Raw genomic sequence first — 18,231 nt, 5'->3', positions numbered from 1 at the left:
ATGCCAATCAAGACCTCCAAGCACCAGCTACCCACCCTGCTGATTTGTCCGACTGTGCCACACAATGAAGCACTAAATGTGCAGCCCTAGAAATGACACCATGTAATCATGGACATGTATGACACAGTGAGAGCTTTCTGAGCCAAGCCGCACCCGGTAGAAACTCTAATGCAACAAGCAACCTTGTGCTATTTTTCGTGTATCCAAACAACGACAAGCCACGTCTCCAACAGAGCTCCACAGTAGTGGCACACACTTACGGCAAAGTATGACTGTTGCAAATAGTTTTCATGCTGAATACCGTTACCGATGGTCAGACTTTTGTGTACCTGTGTCAGAAACGTTATCTCTGAGATGAAGGTCAGAAAAACTTCTGATTGTCAGTGATGCACACCTGCACTTAATCCTGAGAGTTTCAACAGCGTGTAATCTTAAAAACCGAACATTAATGAAGTTTCAAAATAATATACCTATAGCATCTGGCTCAGGTAAATGAGTATAAGAGCAGATTGCACATAAATATATGTTGTCTTTTTGCACTTCTTTCTGGAATCTGCTGAAATAAATTTGACCAGGTTTATCACATCTTAAAATATTCTTATTGTGCTTGATTAAATGAAATTCAGAAATCTAATAGACTTTATGAGGAGAAAAAAAGTAGTCAGTGTAAAACAGCTGATGTCGATGTGTTAGTTGATTTTTGTTTTCAATATCCTTGCTTTGTTCTGCACTCTATAAGATATGTCAGGAGCAGTTCAGATCATGTTTCTTTATGAAGCATTTGTCATAATACCTCTGATGAAAACATGCTCATGTAATGGTCATATATTATACAGAATACACTTCAACATGTTTTTCTAATGCTAAGATGTCCCCCAGTCTGTCTACAAACCTATGATCAAATAAAGGATCAGAGTGGATTTATAACAAGAAACTTCACAGACATGTTTTGGGGAGCACTGAAACACATAAGATGTAGAAACAGAGTAGTCTGTTGTTCAAGAAATGATGACCCTGTTTGGCCCAAGATTCAACCTAGAAATGAATCCAGAGTTTGACACCCCTGATTTAGAATAAACTAAAATAAAATATAAAATACTTAAAACCATATATATCCATGTGTTGTTTTGTCATATTGGTGTTGCCCCTATGAGGTCTCATTTGAACAAATCATACACTACCTTAATGAGTTTGATACCCCTAATCTAAAACTAATCTTTAAAGGTCGTATGATAGTCAGGGTCAAAATGACAGGAAATAGGTATCAAGTTAATGAGCTCGAAAAAAACAGATAAGGAAGTAATCATTTGTTTTTGGCTTTTCATTGATCACACAAATTTTACTGACAATCATTACCTCACTTGTTGTTTCCTTATAAATCTTTCATTGTCTTCTTAATGTGTCCTTCAGGAGCCGATTATCTTCTCGGGTCATCGGCTGAGTAAAGAAGACGACTCTATCTGGTTCCGATCTGCTGAAATGGAAGATAATGGATTCTACACCTGTGTGCTGAGGTAAACTTTGCAAAATACAACTTCACATATTTCTGTTTTTAACTTATTTCGACCACTAACTGAAAAAATAAATGTTTGGGGTATAAGACGGATACTGAAAGGCAGAATGGTTTAGAATAATCTGCTTCGGCTGAAGGAATTGTTGAGAGCACATTGTATATACAGTGGGGAGCGAGGTCAAAGTACACTGAGCAAAACAAAGAATTTATTCTGAAGTTTACTTCCAGACGCAGCTCATTTGCTCTATAAGATTGAGTAAACACACCAGCAATTTAACAACATGCAGACAGAATATTTTTGGCCGGGCTGACATGCAGCAGTGCTCCTGGAGCTGCCCCGTTGTTGTGGATTTCACATGGGACCGACCTTGCGATCGATTTCTGACTCTAAGAGTTCCGTCTCTACCCAGGTGGCCCATTTACATTGTGTGGGCAAATAGCAGAACTGTTTTCAGTGTTTGAATAAGAAAGGATCTGGGGTCTTATTTGCAACTGCTCTCTCTCCATTTGGGAAAATAAAGCCCCCTGCCTTCAGTAATCAATATTGCACAACACAGTTTATAAATATTATTACTTTAGTAGTAAAGTTTTGAGATATTCACTGTGAAATTATTTTTGACTGTCATTTAAACATAATGAGTTCATTTCTGAAGCAGTTTCACTGTTACTTTATTACTCTTGCTTAAATACCTACTTTTACATAAATATCAATACATTTCTACATTTTGTTTTTGTGTTATTACTCTACATACATGTTTCTTTGAGGCTATGTGTGTATGTCGGCAGGCCTGTGTTTCTGCCCAGCGTTGGAATCCAGCCAGTGTAGTGGATTGAATATTTACAATATAGCTGTTGGCACTACAGCAGGATTTGGCCTGAGTCCCATGTTGGCCTGTAGGGACACTTGTTTGTATGTGTGTGTGTGTGTGTGTGTGTGTGTGTGTGTTTCATACTACAGTGGTGGTGGTGGTGATTGGGGTAGTGGGGGATAACAGTTGGCTTTGAAGCTCAGAACAGGGCTTACAGACTGGTTTTCCTGCAAAGGGATGTTGTGTGTGTTTGGGTGTGTGTGTGTGTGTGTGTGTGTGTGTGTGCGCGCGCGCGCATGTGTGTGCATAATAAACTGTTTCCAATCGTGTCTTTGTGAAAATCTGTAAAAAGTCAATATTTTGCATGCGATCAGCCAAAACCTGTAGGAAAGATTTCATAGTTCTCCTACTGTTGAGTAAGAAATGAAATGAACATGTTTACGGCCTGGTACAGCCGGGTGTGTCGAAAAAAAGACACAGTGCGTACTTGGAGCGGAGCAGAGCGGAGTAGCGCTGCTTGCACATCTGAAAATGACGCCAAAAATCGTCATTTTGTGTCATCGGAGGCTGCTTTGGTTAGAGGGGGTGAAACTACATCGCTAGTTCCTCATGTTTTCAACCCAGTAACCCTAACCTCACTCCCAGAATCGAAACTCAACGTCCGCCATATTGCTATGCTAACAGGCTCAATGGAGAAAGCTGATAAGAACCGACAATGACAAAAAAAAAAGTATGTTTCTACGTTTTTAATGACGTTATGGCGCAGAATCAAATGGTCACTAGTATTGGGGTAGCTGGATGTCTTGGTTACAGGCTTCAATCTCTCGATATCATGATTTTGTGAAATGTTTTGTGAGTATGTCATCATAGCTTAGAGAAGTAGGAACTATAAAAAGCCAAACAGCAATTAAATGGAGTTGCTCTTTACATAAATGTGTTTAGATGATTCTCCATCTTTGTTTCACCTCTTTGAAACCATATGAGCTTTAGTTCTGTCTGCTGTAGAGGAACAACTCTCCTCCTGCCCTTTCCCATAAATCACCATTACTCCTCCCTACCTGATTTTGCTCATCCTCCTCCTCTGCATCTGTTACCTGCACCACCATCACTGTCTCCTGTTTTCTTTTTCCTTTTCACCCTTTTCCCACATCACCTTCTCCCTCCTACTCTTTTATTCTCCCACACTTGATCTGATCTGGCATCATCCCACAAGCTGCCTCCATATTCTACAACACCTTCTCGTCTATCTCGTGTTTGTTTCTGCTGGTCCATCGTCCTCTAACTCATTTTCTCCCAGTCCTCCTGTTGTCCCTGTCTGTGCCCGATTTTCTTTAACGCCCCTCATCACCCCACCACCCCCCAACCCCCAGCCCTGCTCTCCTCCCACCTCCTTATCCTGCCAGAACTTGACACCTATCCTCCCTAATAAGCTCTCTCTCTCCCTCTCTCTCTTTTCTGTCTTTTCCTCGCTCTCTCAGCATGACAACCTAATTAGGGCTTGGTGTCTGTCATTGTCTCAGGGTCTCTTATTAGAGCACACATACACACACACACACACACACGCACACACACACACACACACTGAGGCAAAGAACATATGGCAGGGAGGAAATGCACATTGAAATGTATGTATTACCTTTGATCTTCTAAAAATGGTTGGAACAGATGCGCTATATGTTCTAGTTTATGGAGCTCACTACCAGCTTTCATCTAACATTGCCACATTGTTCTGATTGGTACGTGGTGAAGTCAGGCTTCAAGACAACAAAAACACCAGATTTCTCTCCACTAAAGTCCCTACACGTTCCAAATAGATAAAAATGAACACAACCTTGTTTAGAATTTTGACATATGCGGCGCGGTGCTTCATGAATCTTCATATGTCGCCAAGGTGTAACCGTCTTCTCTTTATTCATTTTTCATTTTCTAGCATTTGGTTGAATGTTTAGTTCATGACAACCGTTGACAAGCCGTCACAACTCACAATCCAGAATATATGTTTTGTCTTGGTTACAGTCATTATTTGAAAACACAGACATTGACGGACAGAAAAAAAAAAAACATGGCTTATGGCTTGAGAAGTTGTTGATTTCTAAATGTGCATCACCGTTTCACTAGACACTGGTCTCCATGTGGTAACTTTGAGATGTGCATACATGACGTTATATGAAAGCAAACTAATGATCATGTTTGTGGTTTTCCAAAAGAAAAATGGTTTTGTGCCACAAAGTGTGAAAGTTGAAGTTATCTGGGGAAATATTTAGGCCTTAGCTGACTGTATAACGTGTAGCATTTAGTGATCAGATGACTGTCTGATCAGATGAGAGGGGGAGTTTTTCACAAAACCCTACATCGGTTTTATTGTCAGCTCATTTTTAAGGTGTTTTTAGCTTTGTATTCAAAATGAGTTTGCCATGATTGAAATGTGATTTTAATCCTCTATGTTTCAACAGGAAGTTACTGCTCGGTTTAGACTCAGGTCTGTTTATTAAAGCCTTAAAGACCACCTATTAGTCTTATTAATCTCAAGAGAGTCTCACTAACCATACACAAAAAGTGGAATTAAAAAAGTGAACTGATTGCTGGTTTGACTATTCCCCAAGAAAGTGTAGGTGTGGCTAATTGATTTGAAGTGTGGAGTGGTAAACAGCAAACAAACAAAATATTACTACTAAATGTGAAACTAAACTAAAAACCAACAGGTTAAACAACAAGTTATGATAGATGTGAACTTTTGTATGTGCTCATGGGCTGTGTGAGAGGATGAAATTGTGATCATCAGCCCAATATGAAAATGACAATGACAATGACACTGTCCTTCAACAGCCTATCTCTTTCACAGGCTGCTTAAAAGAGTGACATAGTTTTCAAGCCCAATGATGGTGGTCGCCATATTGGAACTGCTGTCTCAAACTAACTTTGATCAATCTTGTAGCAGGCAAAAAGTTGGAGCTGACGCAGGTTAAGCTTCCTGACCAACAGCTATACAATGGGTCCACCTGTCAGTCAGATCAGTCACGCCCCTAATTATGTGAGAATGCTTGTCCTTAATATAATCAAAATGTCTTCCGTTACATGCCAATAAAGACATATTCAGACCAAAACTGTGTTTTATACCAGGCTATAAACACGTTTATTTATGCAGACACAATGGGCATTTTAACTTTGGTCTTCCATGGTTTTTGGAGCAAGCCTCAAGTGGATACTCAAAGAACTGCAGTCTATTCTATTTTAATGGCTTTCAAAACCGCCGAGCATGACGCTTGATCTCTTTATCATGACTCTGTGGGATTATTCTAAATAAAAACATACTATGATGTTGGATTAAACATACTGTCTGTAGCTGTAAAAATGTATACGGTGTAGCACTGCACCCATCATCTGCTGTTGATACATGTTTCATCTTGTATGGACTACTGGGATTTGTCTTTCACCAGTTTTATAAAACACTGCAGATCCCTAGTGTCTGTTGTAGTGTATGAGTTTGTACCAGCTAGAAAAGCAGGATGACCTGGAGGCACTGTTATAAAGCCAAAGGTGAACAAGCATTAAAGATGGAGTGACATTCCCTCTCAGGAGACAATAGCTGGAAAATAACATTGCCTGAGACATGAGGCACAGAGAAGAGAAATGAAAGCAGGTAGGTGGGAAAGACAGATCAAGAAGAGAGGGTAAAGAGAGAGTCAAAGAGAAGGTAGATAAATTGAAGGGATGGGAAGAAAGGGTAAATAAATAGATGGAGAGAAAAGCAGCACTGGAAGAAGGTTGAATTCGGCAGAGAGATTGAGGCGCAGGTAAAGAGAGTGATGGCAGAGATTGAGGAATGATTGGAGGAGAAAAGGAAAGTAAAAATCCATTTTCTCTGCAGGTATAAGGACCTCAGCAGGGAGAGAGGGCATGCTGTGACTGCCCAGGTCCTCTATGTACCCACTATGATTACATGCACACACGCATCCACACACACACACACACACACACAAACTCACAACTTACACAGAAATTGATACACACAGTGAGAGGTCTCAGTTTACTTTTGAGGCTGTAACACTGAAAAAGACTTTGCACCTAACCTCTACTCTCGACTTTCTCAAAGAGTTGGGCTGACTGAGAATCGCAAAGTGGACACACACACACCACACACACACACACACACACACACACACACACACACACACCACACACACACACAACAGGGGAAAAAAATGAGAAAGTACAAATTGCTAGAAAATGAAATGTGATAACCAAATGATGAGTTTTAGATAGTGAACAAGGTGGTCTGAGATGAGATATTTCATGCCTCTGGTTTTTCTAATTTTTCATTTCACACATCACATTTGATGGAAATGTAACATGTTCTATGGGTGAATGTACTGACTAGCTGGCTGAAAAGCTAGCTGGCCTCTGGGATAGAGAGTGTGTGAGATGGTCGGCTACATGGCTGGCTCGATGACAAACTGGTTGTTTCATTTGTTGTCATTTTGCTGCACAAGTGGCTCCGTACAGTTAGTGGCTGTTTAGTGTGTTGGTAGCCACGCGGACATATTGTCTAACTTGCTTATTTGGAGAAATGACTGACCAGTATTTGTTTTATCTGAATGTTTTATTGGTTGATTGGCTAGCCATCGATTTGAAACTCATTAGCTGACTAGTTAGCTCAATGGCTAATAGATTTCAACAGTGTGGTACCTTAAGTGAAAATCCCATTCAATTTCTCCATAGCAAATCCGATCATGAGACATAATGTCAAAACCATCCAAGAAAGACTGACCACGAGCTACCTGTGTGAAAGGATTGTATATGTGCCCCTGTTGATTACACACATTTTTATCCACATTAAGAAAAAAATGATTTACTCGCTATCTCAGGGAATCTAAACACTAAAAGTAAAGATGAATGTAGAAAGAAGGTCCACATACATTTTGTAAAAAGAGTGCTAACCTATGGATTATTTTTGTCTCATTGGAATCATAATGGATTATGGAATTCATAGTTTCTTAACTCCAAGAAATAATGATGTACACATCTTGTACTTTTGACTTCCTCCGTTATCCATTTTTTTTTTCCATCCATCTATTCATTATCTATACCGCTTTTTCCTGTTTGTTTAATAGTCAAGAGTATTTGGGGAGGTGATTGTCTTGATTTCAGGATAAAAAATATTGATATAAAGATTATCAGAAATAGTAAATGGTAAATGGACTTGAGCTTGTATAACGTTTTTCTAGTCTTCTGACTTCTCAAACTGCTTTTACACTTACCCATTCACACACTGATGGTAGAGGTTTCTATTTAAAGTGATTATCAGAAGTAACTAATCCCATTCATACAAATTTATACGCCGCCAAAGAAGCAGAAGGAGCAACTTGGGGTTAAATGTCTTGCCCAAGGACACATCCGACATGTGGCTGCAGGAGCTGGGGATCGAACCCCCCGACCTTCTGGTAGGTTTCCCTAAAACCGAGCCACCGCCGCCCCGCAATATTAATGGAGGGTTTGAATGGGGAGTTTTACCTCTGTAACCAGAGAAGCCGAAATGGGCGGTCACTGTTGAGCTCTATTGACTGAAATAGTGGAGAGACCATTTCAGACAGTGCTTATTCAAATGATTAAAACATCTCCTGGTAGTTGTGGTTTAGTTAAGGACACTAATAATAAACAGCAATTCCGCCTTTTAATTTCCTCGTCACAATATTCATGTTTCCTTTTATTTCTACCGTACTTTTTACTAAAAAGGTAAAATAACAAAAACCTGTTTGGCTATTTCCTCAAAATCCACCCTTTCTTGGCTCCAGAAGTTTCAACATTGTTATTTCTTCTCACTTTTCAAGAAGCAGTTTCAGCTATTAACAGTAGTAGATCAATTTAAAATTACAGGCTGGATTCTCATTTCTCCCAGAGAACTCTTTGTCTCTTTCTTTCCCTCTCTTCCTCTTTCAGCTATTCCCCTGTGGCATTCCTAGTAAGCCGAACCACCTGTCTCTCTTTGCAATGCAGGATAAATCAACTCTCTGAGAACACTCACACACACCAGGAACACACGCACACACATAGTTGTCACAAAGGTGTGTTCTAGTGCCAGCCAAATATTTAACCTTTCTCTTCATCAGATTAACAGACTCTGAGCAGGAGATAAAGACATTGAGTATAAAAGGAAGAAGAGAAAGACACAGAGTGGGAGAGAGAGATATACAATGGTGGTAGGAGAGTAAAACAAAGACAAGGTTGGGGGGGGGGGGGGGGGGGGGGGGGGGGCAGAGAAGTAGAGAGCGGTCATTTGAAGTTGCTTTGGCAGTCCTCTATAACTTGGCAGCCATTGAGTTGGTACAACATTCTTGCCAGTATGGGCAAATATATGCCAGTGAATGCCAACTTGAGCCAATGCCTGCTGTTTTGGCTAGTCTTTTGAAATAAAAATTGGCCTTGGTTTAGTCAATGAAATGTTCAAGGGGTTTAAGGGTACTGTGGAATCTCATCCGGCCTGGTGGAGATATGAAAGATAGGACTTAGAAAGTGGAGAAATTAGGCCAGAGGAGGATGTGTGAAAACCAAGTGACCTGTATGTCAGAGGTGTGTTTAACAGCTGGCTGCTCTCTAACACAAACAAGGTTTGATTTGTCCCTCTTTAAGACACTGATATGCACTGCAAGGTGAGTATGATTCTGACATGCAAAGTAGAAAATAAGTATCTTAAAATTATCCCATTGAGTCATTTATAGATTTATTTGTTTGGCTTTTAGTGGCTTTTTATTATAGAGATAGGACAGTGGACAGAGTCAGAAATCAGGGACAGAGAGAGTGGGAAAAGACATGCAGGAAAGCAGCCACAGGCCTGACCCAAAACCAGTCCGCCCGCCAGGAGGACCACAGCCTCCACACATGGGGCGCTCGCACCACAACCACAACGCCACCATGGGCCCATTGAGTCATGTATTATGACAGAAAAAATATCTACTTGTACATTTGTTTATTTTTGGATCATTTTGTTAAAAGACAAACAAGGGCATGTTGGTAGCCTACAGTATAGTGGTTAGTGTGCGCGCCCTATATATGGAGGCCATGGTCCTCTTAGTGGGCGGCATGTGGCTTCTTTCCCATATTTCCTTCCCCACTCAGTCTCTCTCCCTGATTTCTGAATCTATCCACCTTCCTATATCTACATAAAAGGCATAAAAAGCCCAAAAATTATAGTTTCTCAGCCTTATGTAAACTGAAGTTCAGCAACCTTTACAGAGCAATCACATGCACTTAAAAAGTCAAACTCAGACATTCAATCACACTGGTTCAACTACATTTTTAGCACAGGCCAGTGGCACTCAGGACCACACTAAAATAGTATACTGTGCCAGACGCCTGAGAAAATGAGCTTGCAATACGACGAAGAGGTGCCACACCTCTCAGAGCTTGAGATGTGTTCAAATGTAGCCGAAGGATTTGAATGTTCCATCACCGAGGCTATTTGAGGGTATTATGTGAAGCCCAACATTCAACCAGAAGAGCATATTTCTTTTACATTTCAAGAGGTCGGTGTTTCCAATTTCACTCAATACTTTAAGTCCATATTCGATGTAGACGTTTTGATGGAAATCTGTTACACTTCCAAGCCATGTTGCGCTCTCCGGTTCAGCTGCTTGCATCAGGCTATAGATTGCTTGGTAAAGAGCTTTTTTTTTTAAAGAAAAAAATATATGACCTCACTGATGAGGTCATTGTCCTTGAACAGCTCATTTCAAACTTGTGATATGGCTGCTTGTCCCCCACAAAACTGTTGAAGGATGCCAGACAGCATGTTATTTTGATCTGACCAGCTGAGGACTGTGTCATTTTCAGAGGTATCTTTAAAGTGGGCTCTTAAATCAAAAACAGGGCTTTAAATGGTGTGTCTTCAACGGTGACTAGGGTTGTATGTTGGAACACTTCAGTACAGGGCATGAGAAATGAGGTGGGAACATTTTTGCTGCACCTTGGCTGAAGGACATTTACATTGGATTATGTATTTTTACCCAACCTAAATCCAGGTATGCGTGTGGTATGTTAAAGATTTAATATTAATGTACAAGTTGTGTACACACTGATGTCCAACCTGAGCAACAGAAGGATTGTAACATCTGTGTTGGGTGGTGGAATTATGTCTGCTGGTTTGAAATGTTTGGAGTATGTGAGGCATCACATCATACTCTGGATGTCGCTTGTTTTTTTCCATCAAGCGATGCATTAATGACATTTTTGGCGTTCCTTCTTCCTCTAAACACATGGCACTATATGCTCAAATATGTGGCTTGTAAAAGACTGGTTTCCGAATGTTTGGTCCATTTTCTTGTCTTTCTAGATATGCTGTCCTAGTAAAATTGGGGATGTTGTTAACTCCTCCTGTTTTCTTATAGTGCTTTCACACTTGCACAAAACTCTTGAAAAACTCCTGAATCTTTCGGGGTGCATGTGTGAACACGAACAGCTGAATTTTTCACTTAAACTCTATCCAGAGTTTGTCCTGCCAGCCCCCTCGTATCTTTCCTGCAGAAAGTCAGAATGAGCTGATCTAAGAACACAGCAGAATATAAACCGGAGAATCCACCCTGAGAGAGTGAAAGGGGGTTGTGACGTTTATTCCCTGTGACCGATGAACGACCATAGACTGTATGCATGCGACCGGTACTATCACTGTACATCTAATTAAACTGCAGCATTATGTTTTCTGGTCTACAGTATGTTCTTCTACGTTGTTTTAATTGTATTCTGATTATGTTGAACTACACATAGCATTGGTATAAAGGCAAATAGTCTTTCTATAGCATCATAACAGACTCTGTTGCTTCATCCAAAACTTTGTTCTTTTAACACCATGTTTTGCCTCAGGAGACCCCCCTGCCCCCCCCTCCTGTCTGACAGGGATAGTCTCCCTCTGTGAGGTGTATGTTCAGGGACAGTCGCCCTGAATTTTTACCTTGCAGGGTTCTTTAACAGTGTTTGGCCCTTACTAGGTATTTCATGAAGAAAATACAAATCTCAGAACATTCCTGATGACTTATACAATCAACCAATCAGACAATATTCACTAGTATATCCCCAAATCATTGGAAGTTTACATAAAGAGCAGGTCTAGACTGTACTTCTGTTGTATTTATTTTACACAGACTCAACATTAATCCAGCATGAGCTAAACACAGGCTCACATTCACACCTAAAGGGAGTCTTTAAATTATCCACCTGGAAATCTTCTGACTTCCGGACAAAACCAGATATTTTTAAAGAACATGCTACCTCCACACAGAAAGGTACCAGCCATCCTGGGGTGAGACGCAATGCTCATTTCAGAACTTCGAATGTTATGCATCGTTAAGGTAACATACAGCATTTTTCACTATAACATGCATTCTGAGGTAACATTGAAGCATTTGTGTTGGCATAGTTTCATGCACAGAAATGTATTAGTGTTTGTGTGTACATGCCGATCCCCACACACTCTCTCTCTCTCTCTCTCTGCCTGTTAGTTAGATTGATAGTCAAATTAATTTGCAGCTCCGTCCAGGTATAAACATGCTGCCTGCTGGCCAGGATACATCCCCCTCTATTAACGCCATAATTCAATGCACCCTCCAGCTGCCTGCCCTGATCATAGGAGGGTAATTGCATGGAGGGTGTGTGTGATTTATCGACGGGGAGGATATGGTGGATTACAAGTTGATTTGGAGATTAATTTATAGCTCATTTTGTATTTTAGGTAATTGGAATTTGTGATATTTGGAGGGTGCTCTGACAGAAGCACACACACACACACACACACACACACACACACACACACACACACACACACACATTGCAACAAGCAGTGAGCCAAAGTAGAGTGCCTGGAGTTTTTAGGATGAAGCTTAAGGACATTTTGGAAATAAGTGTGGACATGATAAAAGATGTATGGAGATCTCATCATATTATGATCAGAGTATAATGTTAGAAGACATTCTATATATTTATTATATTATTATACTAGTCTGTATTATATAACACTTCATTATACTACACTATATTGGTCATACTGCACTATATTATATTATATTATACTACATTATATTATATAACTACACTCTGCATCTTGCTGCTATTTATCACACAGAGTCACTTTAATCACAGTCACTTTATCTTGTCATTCTCTGTAAATACTGTCTCAATTCTCAATTCCCCCCTGCTAACTTCATTCATTCATTCATTCATTTTGTACTTGTATATACCCCTTGTTTTTTATTTTTTATTTTATTTTTTATTTATTTTTTATTTTTTTATTCCTATTTTTATTTTTATTTTATTTTATTTTTATTTATTCTGTTTAATGTGTATTTTGTATTTTCGAGCTTCTTGTCTGTGCTGCTGTAACACCCGAATTTCCCCTCTGGGGATCAATAAAGTATTATCCTATCCTATCCTATCCTATTCTGCCTGTGCATTAAAGCCTAAAACAGTATGTTCACTAGAATATGAACTTCTCGCATAAGGAATGTGGGAAACTAAACCAATCAGTGGGATGTCATAAACATAGTTAGAAATATGTGAATGTGTGTAAAGTTTCTGTAACTACAACTAGTGTTTTACTCCATGTAGTGATATTGTGGTGAAGTAAATGTGATTCATTTTACCTCAAATGATTCGGCTGTCATAGTGCCAGATGTATTGAAAGATGCTTTAGCTCACACCTGCCGTATGTTTAAGCTTGGGAGCACAATGCTCATTTGTATTATGAGATATACACATAGAGACGCATGAACACACCTAAATATACAGAGCAGTTAAGTTAAGAGTTCATGTTTTATTCAAACCTGTCTTCAAATGCTAATGAAGGGGAACAACTGTACTAATTTTACTAGAACAAGCCTCACACACGTTGTGTGCACATGAGGACATTAACTAATCAGACCTATTTGTTTTTTGTACAAGGCTGTAAACATGTTAATTTATGTTGTAAAAACTGGCTTTTTTGCCTGTTATGTGTATGTAACTTCTGGGGTTCTTGGAGCCAGCTTCAAGCGGACCCTCGATGAACTGCAGGGATATTCAGCTTCTCACATTCAGATACGTTCCAATGGGAGTCAACATAAAATAACAGCAAAACATATTACAAACTGCTCTATTTTTTTCACGACAGTGGTGAGTCCAGGTACAGTAAAAGCTTTTGGTAAAAACAGATGAATGTGCCAAACACAGATCTGATCCTGCTTATCATCCAGACAGATAACACTTCTTTGTTGGCCTGAACATTTTGTACATTTGTTGTATGTGAGAGACATAACCATAGGCTATGAAATGTGAATGTGTCTCTTGTGAAAAATCAAGATGAACCCTAAATGCCATCCCTGCCCTATCTAATTCGTAGCCCTTCATCGACACATTTCTACCACCAGATATCTGTTAGCATTTTTCTATTTCTTGCAGTCATATTGAGGTTTGCTTAATAAAGTCCTTTAATTAAGTCATTCCTTTGGACATATTTTCATTTTTATTGCTGTGCAGAGGTGTAAAATATTTCATTAAAAATACTATCTCAAGGGGGATTTGGTATAATCTCGGGAGGAAATGTGTGTAAAAACATAATTGTAAGAATTGTCTCGCAATATCACCATGAAGTGCTTCCTCTAGCAGGAGAACCTGTGCTGATTTCGGTGGTGGTTAGACCCAACTTTTATTAGTGGTAGTGTAACCTTGTGTTTTTAATGATGCATACATTTGAAATGTATTCCTCACCCATCATCCAATATTCCTTTGTAGGGAGTGCAGTCATAAAATTAACTTAAATAATTTACAACATTGTATTTCAAGTAACATTAACTCAGAGATTTGATTTGATTGAGAGCCCCCTGGTGGCAACTGGCAGCAAACTCCCGACCACCTAAAATCCAGACAATTAATTTTTTGTGCACCCTCTGTCAAGCCAGGCTTACATTGTTTGTTTAGCTTGACATAGGTATTCCAACTGACTCACCTTAACGCTAAGGAGACAAATGTATGCTGACATGTCACCCAGATGGGTTTTCTGTGGAGCAGAAGTAGGTGGTCCTGCACGCTCAATGACCAGAGGACTCCGCCACCTACTCGTGTCAAAGCAAGTGTCAGTTCACAATGATAGTTTACCATTTACCTTGCAGGTAATTGGCAATGGATAAACCGCTACTCGCTGAATAAAAACATAAAAACAATTTAAGACCAAAGCAAATGCGCAGCTCTCGTGGGTAAAACATTACATAGTCTCTTTTGTGATAGCAAAGGGCCATTTTACAAACTGAAACATTTAAACCATTTGCAAACAGAGTAAGATATGAATAAACACCCACACACAGACACACCATTTGCATTGGTAAGCGGTGCACAGCATGCGCTAAATGATACTGACACAGCGTTTGCATTGCGGCCTAATTGAAGTTATGTTTATAATGAGTTATGCAAAATACATTCTCCTCTTTATAGATGTTCTTTTCACCATTTAGTCTAAGGTGTATTGTTTCTGAGTTGGAAAGGGTGTGTGTGTGAGTGTGTGTGTGTGTGTTGTGGTGGTGGAGGGGCGAGGACGAGTAAGAGGTAAATGGAAGGACAGCAGTGACAAAATGAGAGGAAGCTGTTTTTTAGTTTCTCATTTTTCAGTTCATCCCAGTGTAATGTGCATTACCGGCATGAATACATTAAACAACATCGTCAAAGCAACATGATAAAAGACAAAACATTAACATCAAATCCCTTTAAGCTCCTCGATGTGAGTGTGTTGTTGCCAGTGTCTCTGCGATTGAGTCTGGATTGCTTTGAATTAAGGTATTTCATCACATACCACTATTGGAGGTGCTTGTGGAGTTTACCTTACATAAACCTTATGCATCATATCTTATCACATATGAATACACTGTAAGCAGATCTCAGATTCTTGTCATAGTTTTCAGTTCTGTGATTAAATAGTGTTACCTGTCTGAGTGCAGCTCGACTAGTTAAAAGTTCATATAACAGAACAGTAACTTTGTGAAGTATTTGATCTTCAGTCTCCTGGAGCTCTCCTTTGAAACTGCTTTGACATTTAATCACCTTTTAAACTTATTATGGAAACAGGTTTGGCATACTCTTTTTAATTTACATCCTGCGCTAGGAGGAATATTAGTATTCATTTGAGGTTGCGTTTCTGGCTACCCGGTGGGCAGATGTTTAATATTCACTGCTTTTAGTGTTTTATGGCCTCCCCTGCTATTAAATTATACTAGTATGTATAACATATGTTGGCTTACGTTGTCTTAAAATAACAAAATCTGTCCCATTAGGAGAGATGGAGCCAAAGTGCTGTTTGAAATCTTTTGCAATTTGTCCAAGTTGTTTTAGGCAGATTTATCATTTTTATGACTTTTTTAAAGGAGTGATGTGTAAGATATATATTGAATTAAATGATAAAATGACCTCACTATATCATCAGACATTAGGATACATGCCATGTTGTAGTGCTGGCTTCTCTAACAACAATGCAGCAACCAGTATGTCCTCCTTCTCAGTTTAGACAACAGTCCTGAATGGTTTGTTTGGACCAGAGAAGGTGCTGAAAACTGGTTCAGAAAGAACTGATTGTACCCGACCTAAAAAGCCTCGGCATGTTTCTAATAAGCTCCATGAGCAGAAACGTGGTCAAAGTAGGATCAATATTGGAGATGCTTTTGAAAAATGTAAGAATGCAGAGAGGTTTACAGACCGATGCAGAGCAGATTAAACACTGAGGCTTTAGTATCCACAACATGGCAACCCGCATGTCGACTGTAGGGAGGAGGGTGGGGGGAAGACAGCTCTCTGCAATGTTTTGGATTTGGATTGCAGTACCAGCTTAAGACACTTCATTCTTTACATATTCCTCCTTTTAATGTGGTTCATTGCTGAATTTAATTAGTTAGCCCATATTAAGAATTTAAAGCTTTTCTTTCCAGTGTCTTGATTGGAGAAACAAATATAAGATGTATTACTTAAAAAAAAAGTGCTGCACTGCTACACCACTGTGGTCCATACAGCTTCAAAGTGCTTATTCTGTGGAAAACATTGGGCAACACAGTTACAAATTAAGAAATATGCAGGAGTGTAATGTACAAAATGACTCACTGACGTCCAATGATCCAAGTTAATGAAACATCATTTGAACTTTGCAGGAGGTCCAGTTTAGTTGCTTTCTCTGTTTCAAAATGATCCTGAATGTTGGAAAATATTGCTCCTCAGGCAATAAATAATACACAACTTGCCAACCTGATGACGTCCTTTACACCCAAGTCTCCCATAACGTTGGCTGGCCTGCAGTCAGTTGTCCCCCATTTAGGAAGTGTTTTAGTTAACTTCTTCAAAATAGTGTAATCCAGACGTCCACAGTAGGGCTCTGCGGGTGATGCAATTTAACTGTGCAGTGGTGTCAGTATATTCCGTCACTGCAGCAGCTTAACTACAGTGCGCCGCAAGGACCAATGTAGATGCTAATATATTACTGTAACACTTTACAATAAGGGTACATTAATCAACATTAGTTAAGGCATTATTAAGCCTTAACTAATGTGTCTAGTAATCATTTATTAAGGGTGTTCATGTTAACTACGGTATTAATTAATGCATTATTTAATCCTTATTAAGGATGCTATTAACATTAGTTAATGCAGTAATAAGCCTTAATTAACAGTACATTCATACAGTAATGAACATTAAGAAACCCTTAACAGATGTCTCTTGTTAACATTAATTAAGGGTTTACATGTTAATTAAGCCTATTAACTAATGTTACTAAAACAGATGGTTGTCATGATGATTGTATTTGATTTGTTAATGTTTCAGTAATGTTTAATAGCTCTGTGATTGTTTCAAAATTACAAGGGTCACAAAAATTATTAAATGGTTAATTATGGTTAAGTAATGCTTATTCAGCTCTATTATGCATTTATAAAGTGTTACTTAAGGGATATATGTTTGCCACTTTACAATAAGGGTCACAACAAGCATTAATAAATGGTTAATTATGTCTAAGTAAGGCTTTTTCAGAGCATTAGTAAATGGTTAATTATGTCTAAGTAAGACTTATTCAGAGCATTAATAAATGGTTAACTATGGTTAAGTAAGGCTTATTCAGAGCATTAATAAATGGTTAATTATGTCTAAGTAAAGCTTATTCAGAGCATTAATAAATGGTTAATTATGTTAAAGTAAGGCTTATTCAGAGCATTAATAAATGTTAACTATGGTTAAGTAATGCTTATTTAGAGCATCAATAAATGGTTAATCATGGTTAAGTAATGCTTATATAACATCCTAATAGCATCCTTAATAAGGATTAAATAATGCATTAATTAATACCGCAGTTAACATGAACACCATTAATAAATTATTACTAGACACATTAGTTAACTGTTAGTAACCATTAGTTAAGGCTTAATAATACGTTAACTAATGTTAATTAATGTGCCCTTATTATAAAGAGTTACCTATATTTCTTATTCTAATTACATAATTTTAAAAACTGAATGTGTAAAGTTCAGAACTTAATCGTATCACGATTAAAATGTTAAACCTGAAGTCCATTTGTTAAAAAATCGCCATCTGAGTGACATTTCTGGCATCACTGCATGTGTGTTTTTGCAAATGCATGCAGTTTGTTTATTAGCATTTCAACAGATCTTTTTTAAATGAATTTGCTTAAGGTTTTTTGATACAATTTGTTTTCTTTTCTTTACTTTTTGATTACTTTTTGAATGACAAATCAACAAGAAGCATGTGCAGCACAAATAAAAAGAAAACAAGGTGATGGCAGATGACGTGTGTGTCAGAGAAAGAACCACTGCTGCAAACAGGAAAAGGTATCTGAATCTGTGCAAGAGAAAACAAAATGCTGGAGGCTGTTCATAGATCCAGGAGGAGGAGAGAGACTGAGAGAAGGAT

General features: G+C 38.7%; 1 protein-coding gene across 2 annotated transcripts in view; it reads left to right on the top strand.

The window, feature by feature from the left end:
• Positions 1–18,231, top strand: part of il1rapl2 (interleukin 1 receptor accessory protein-like 2) — a 288,013-nt gene that overhangs the window by 170,616 nt on the left and 99,166 nt on the right. For both annotated transcript variants that reach the window (XM_061048776.1, XM_061048777.1), the window contains exon 3: positions 1,411–1,514. In XM_061048776.1, the coding sequence (XP_060904759.1) occupies positions 1,411–1,514 (104 nt within the window). The remainder of the gene's footprint in view (positions 1–1,410; positions 1,515–18,231) is intronic.

This window comes from Labrus mixtus, chromosome 10 (assembly GCF_963584025.1).
Source record: "Labrus mixtus chromosome 10, fLabMix1.1, whole genome shotgun sequence".
Lineage (NCBI taxonomy): Eukaryota > Metazoa > Chordata > Actinopteri > Labriformes > Labridae > Labrus > Labrus mixtus.
Note: the sequence above shows the minus strand (reverse complement) of the source record. Positions and strands in the feature narration are given on the sequence as shown.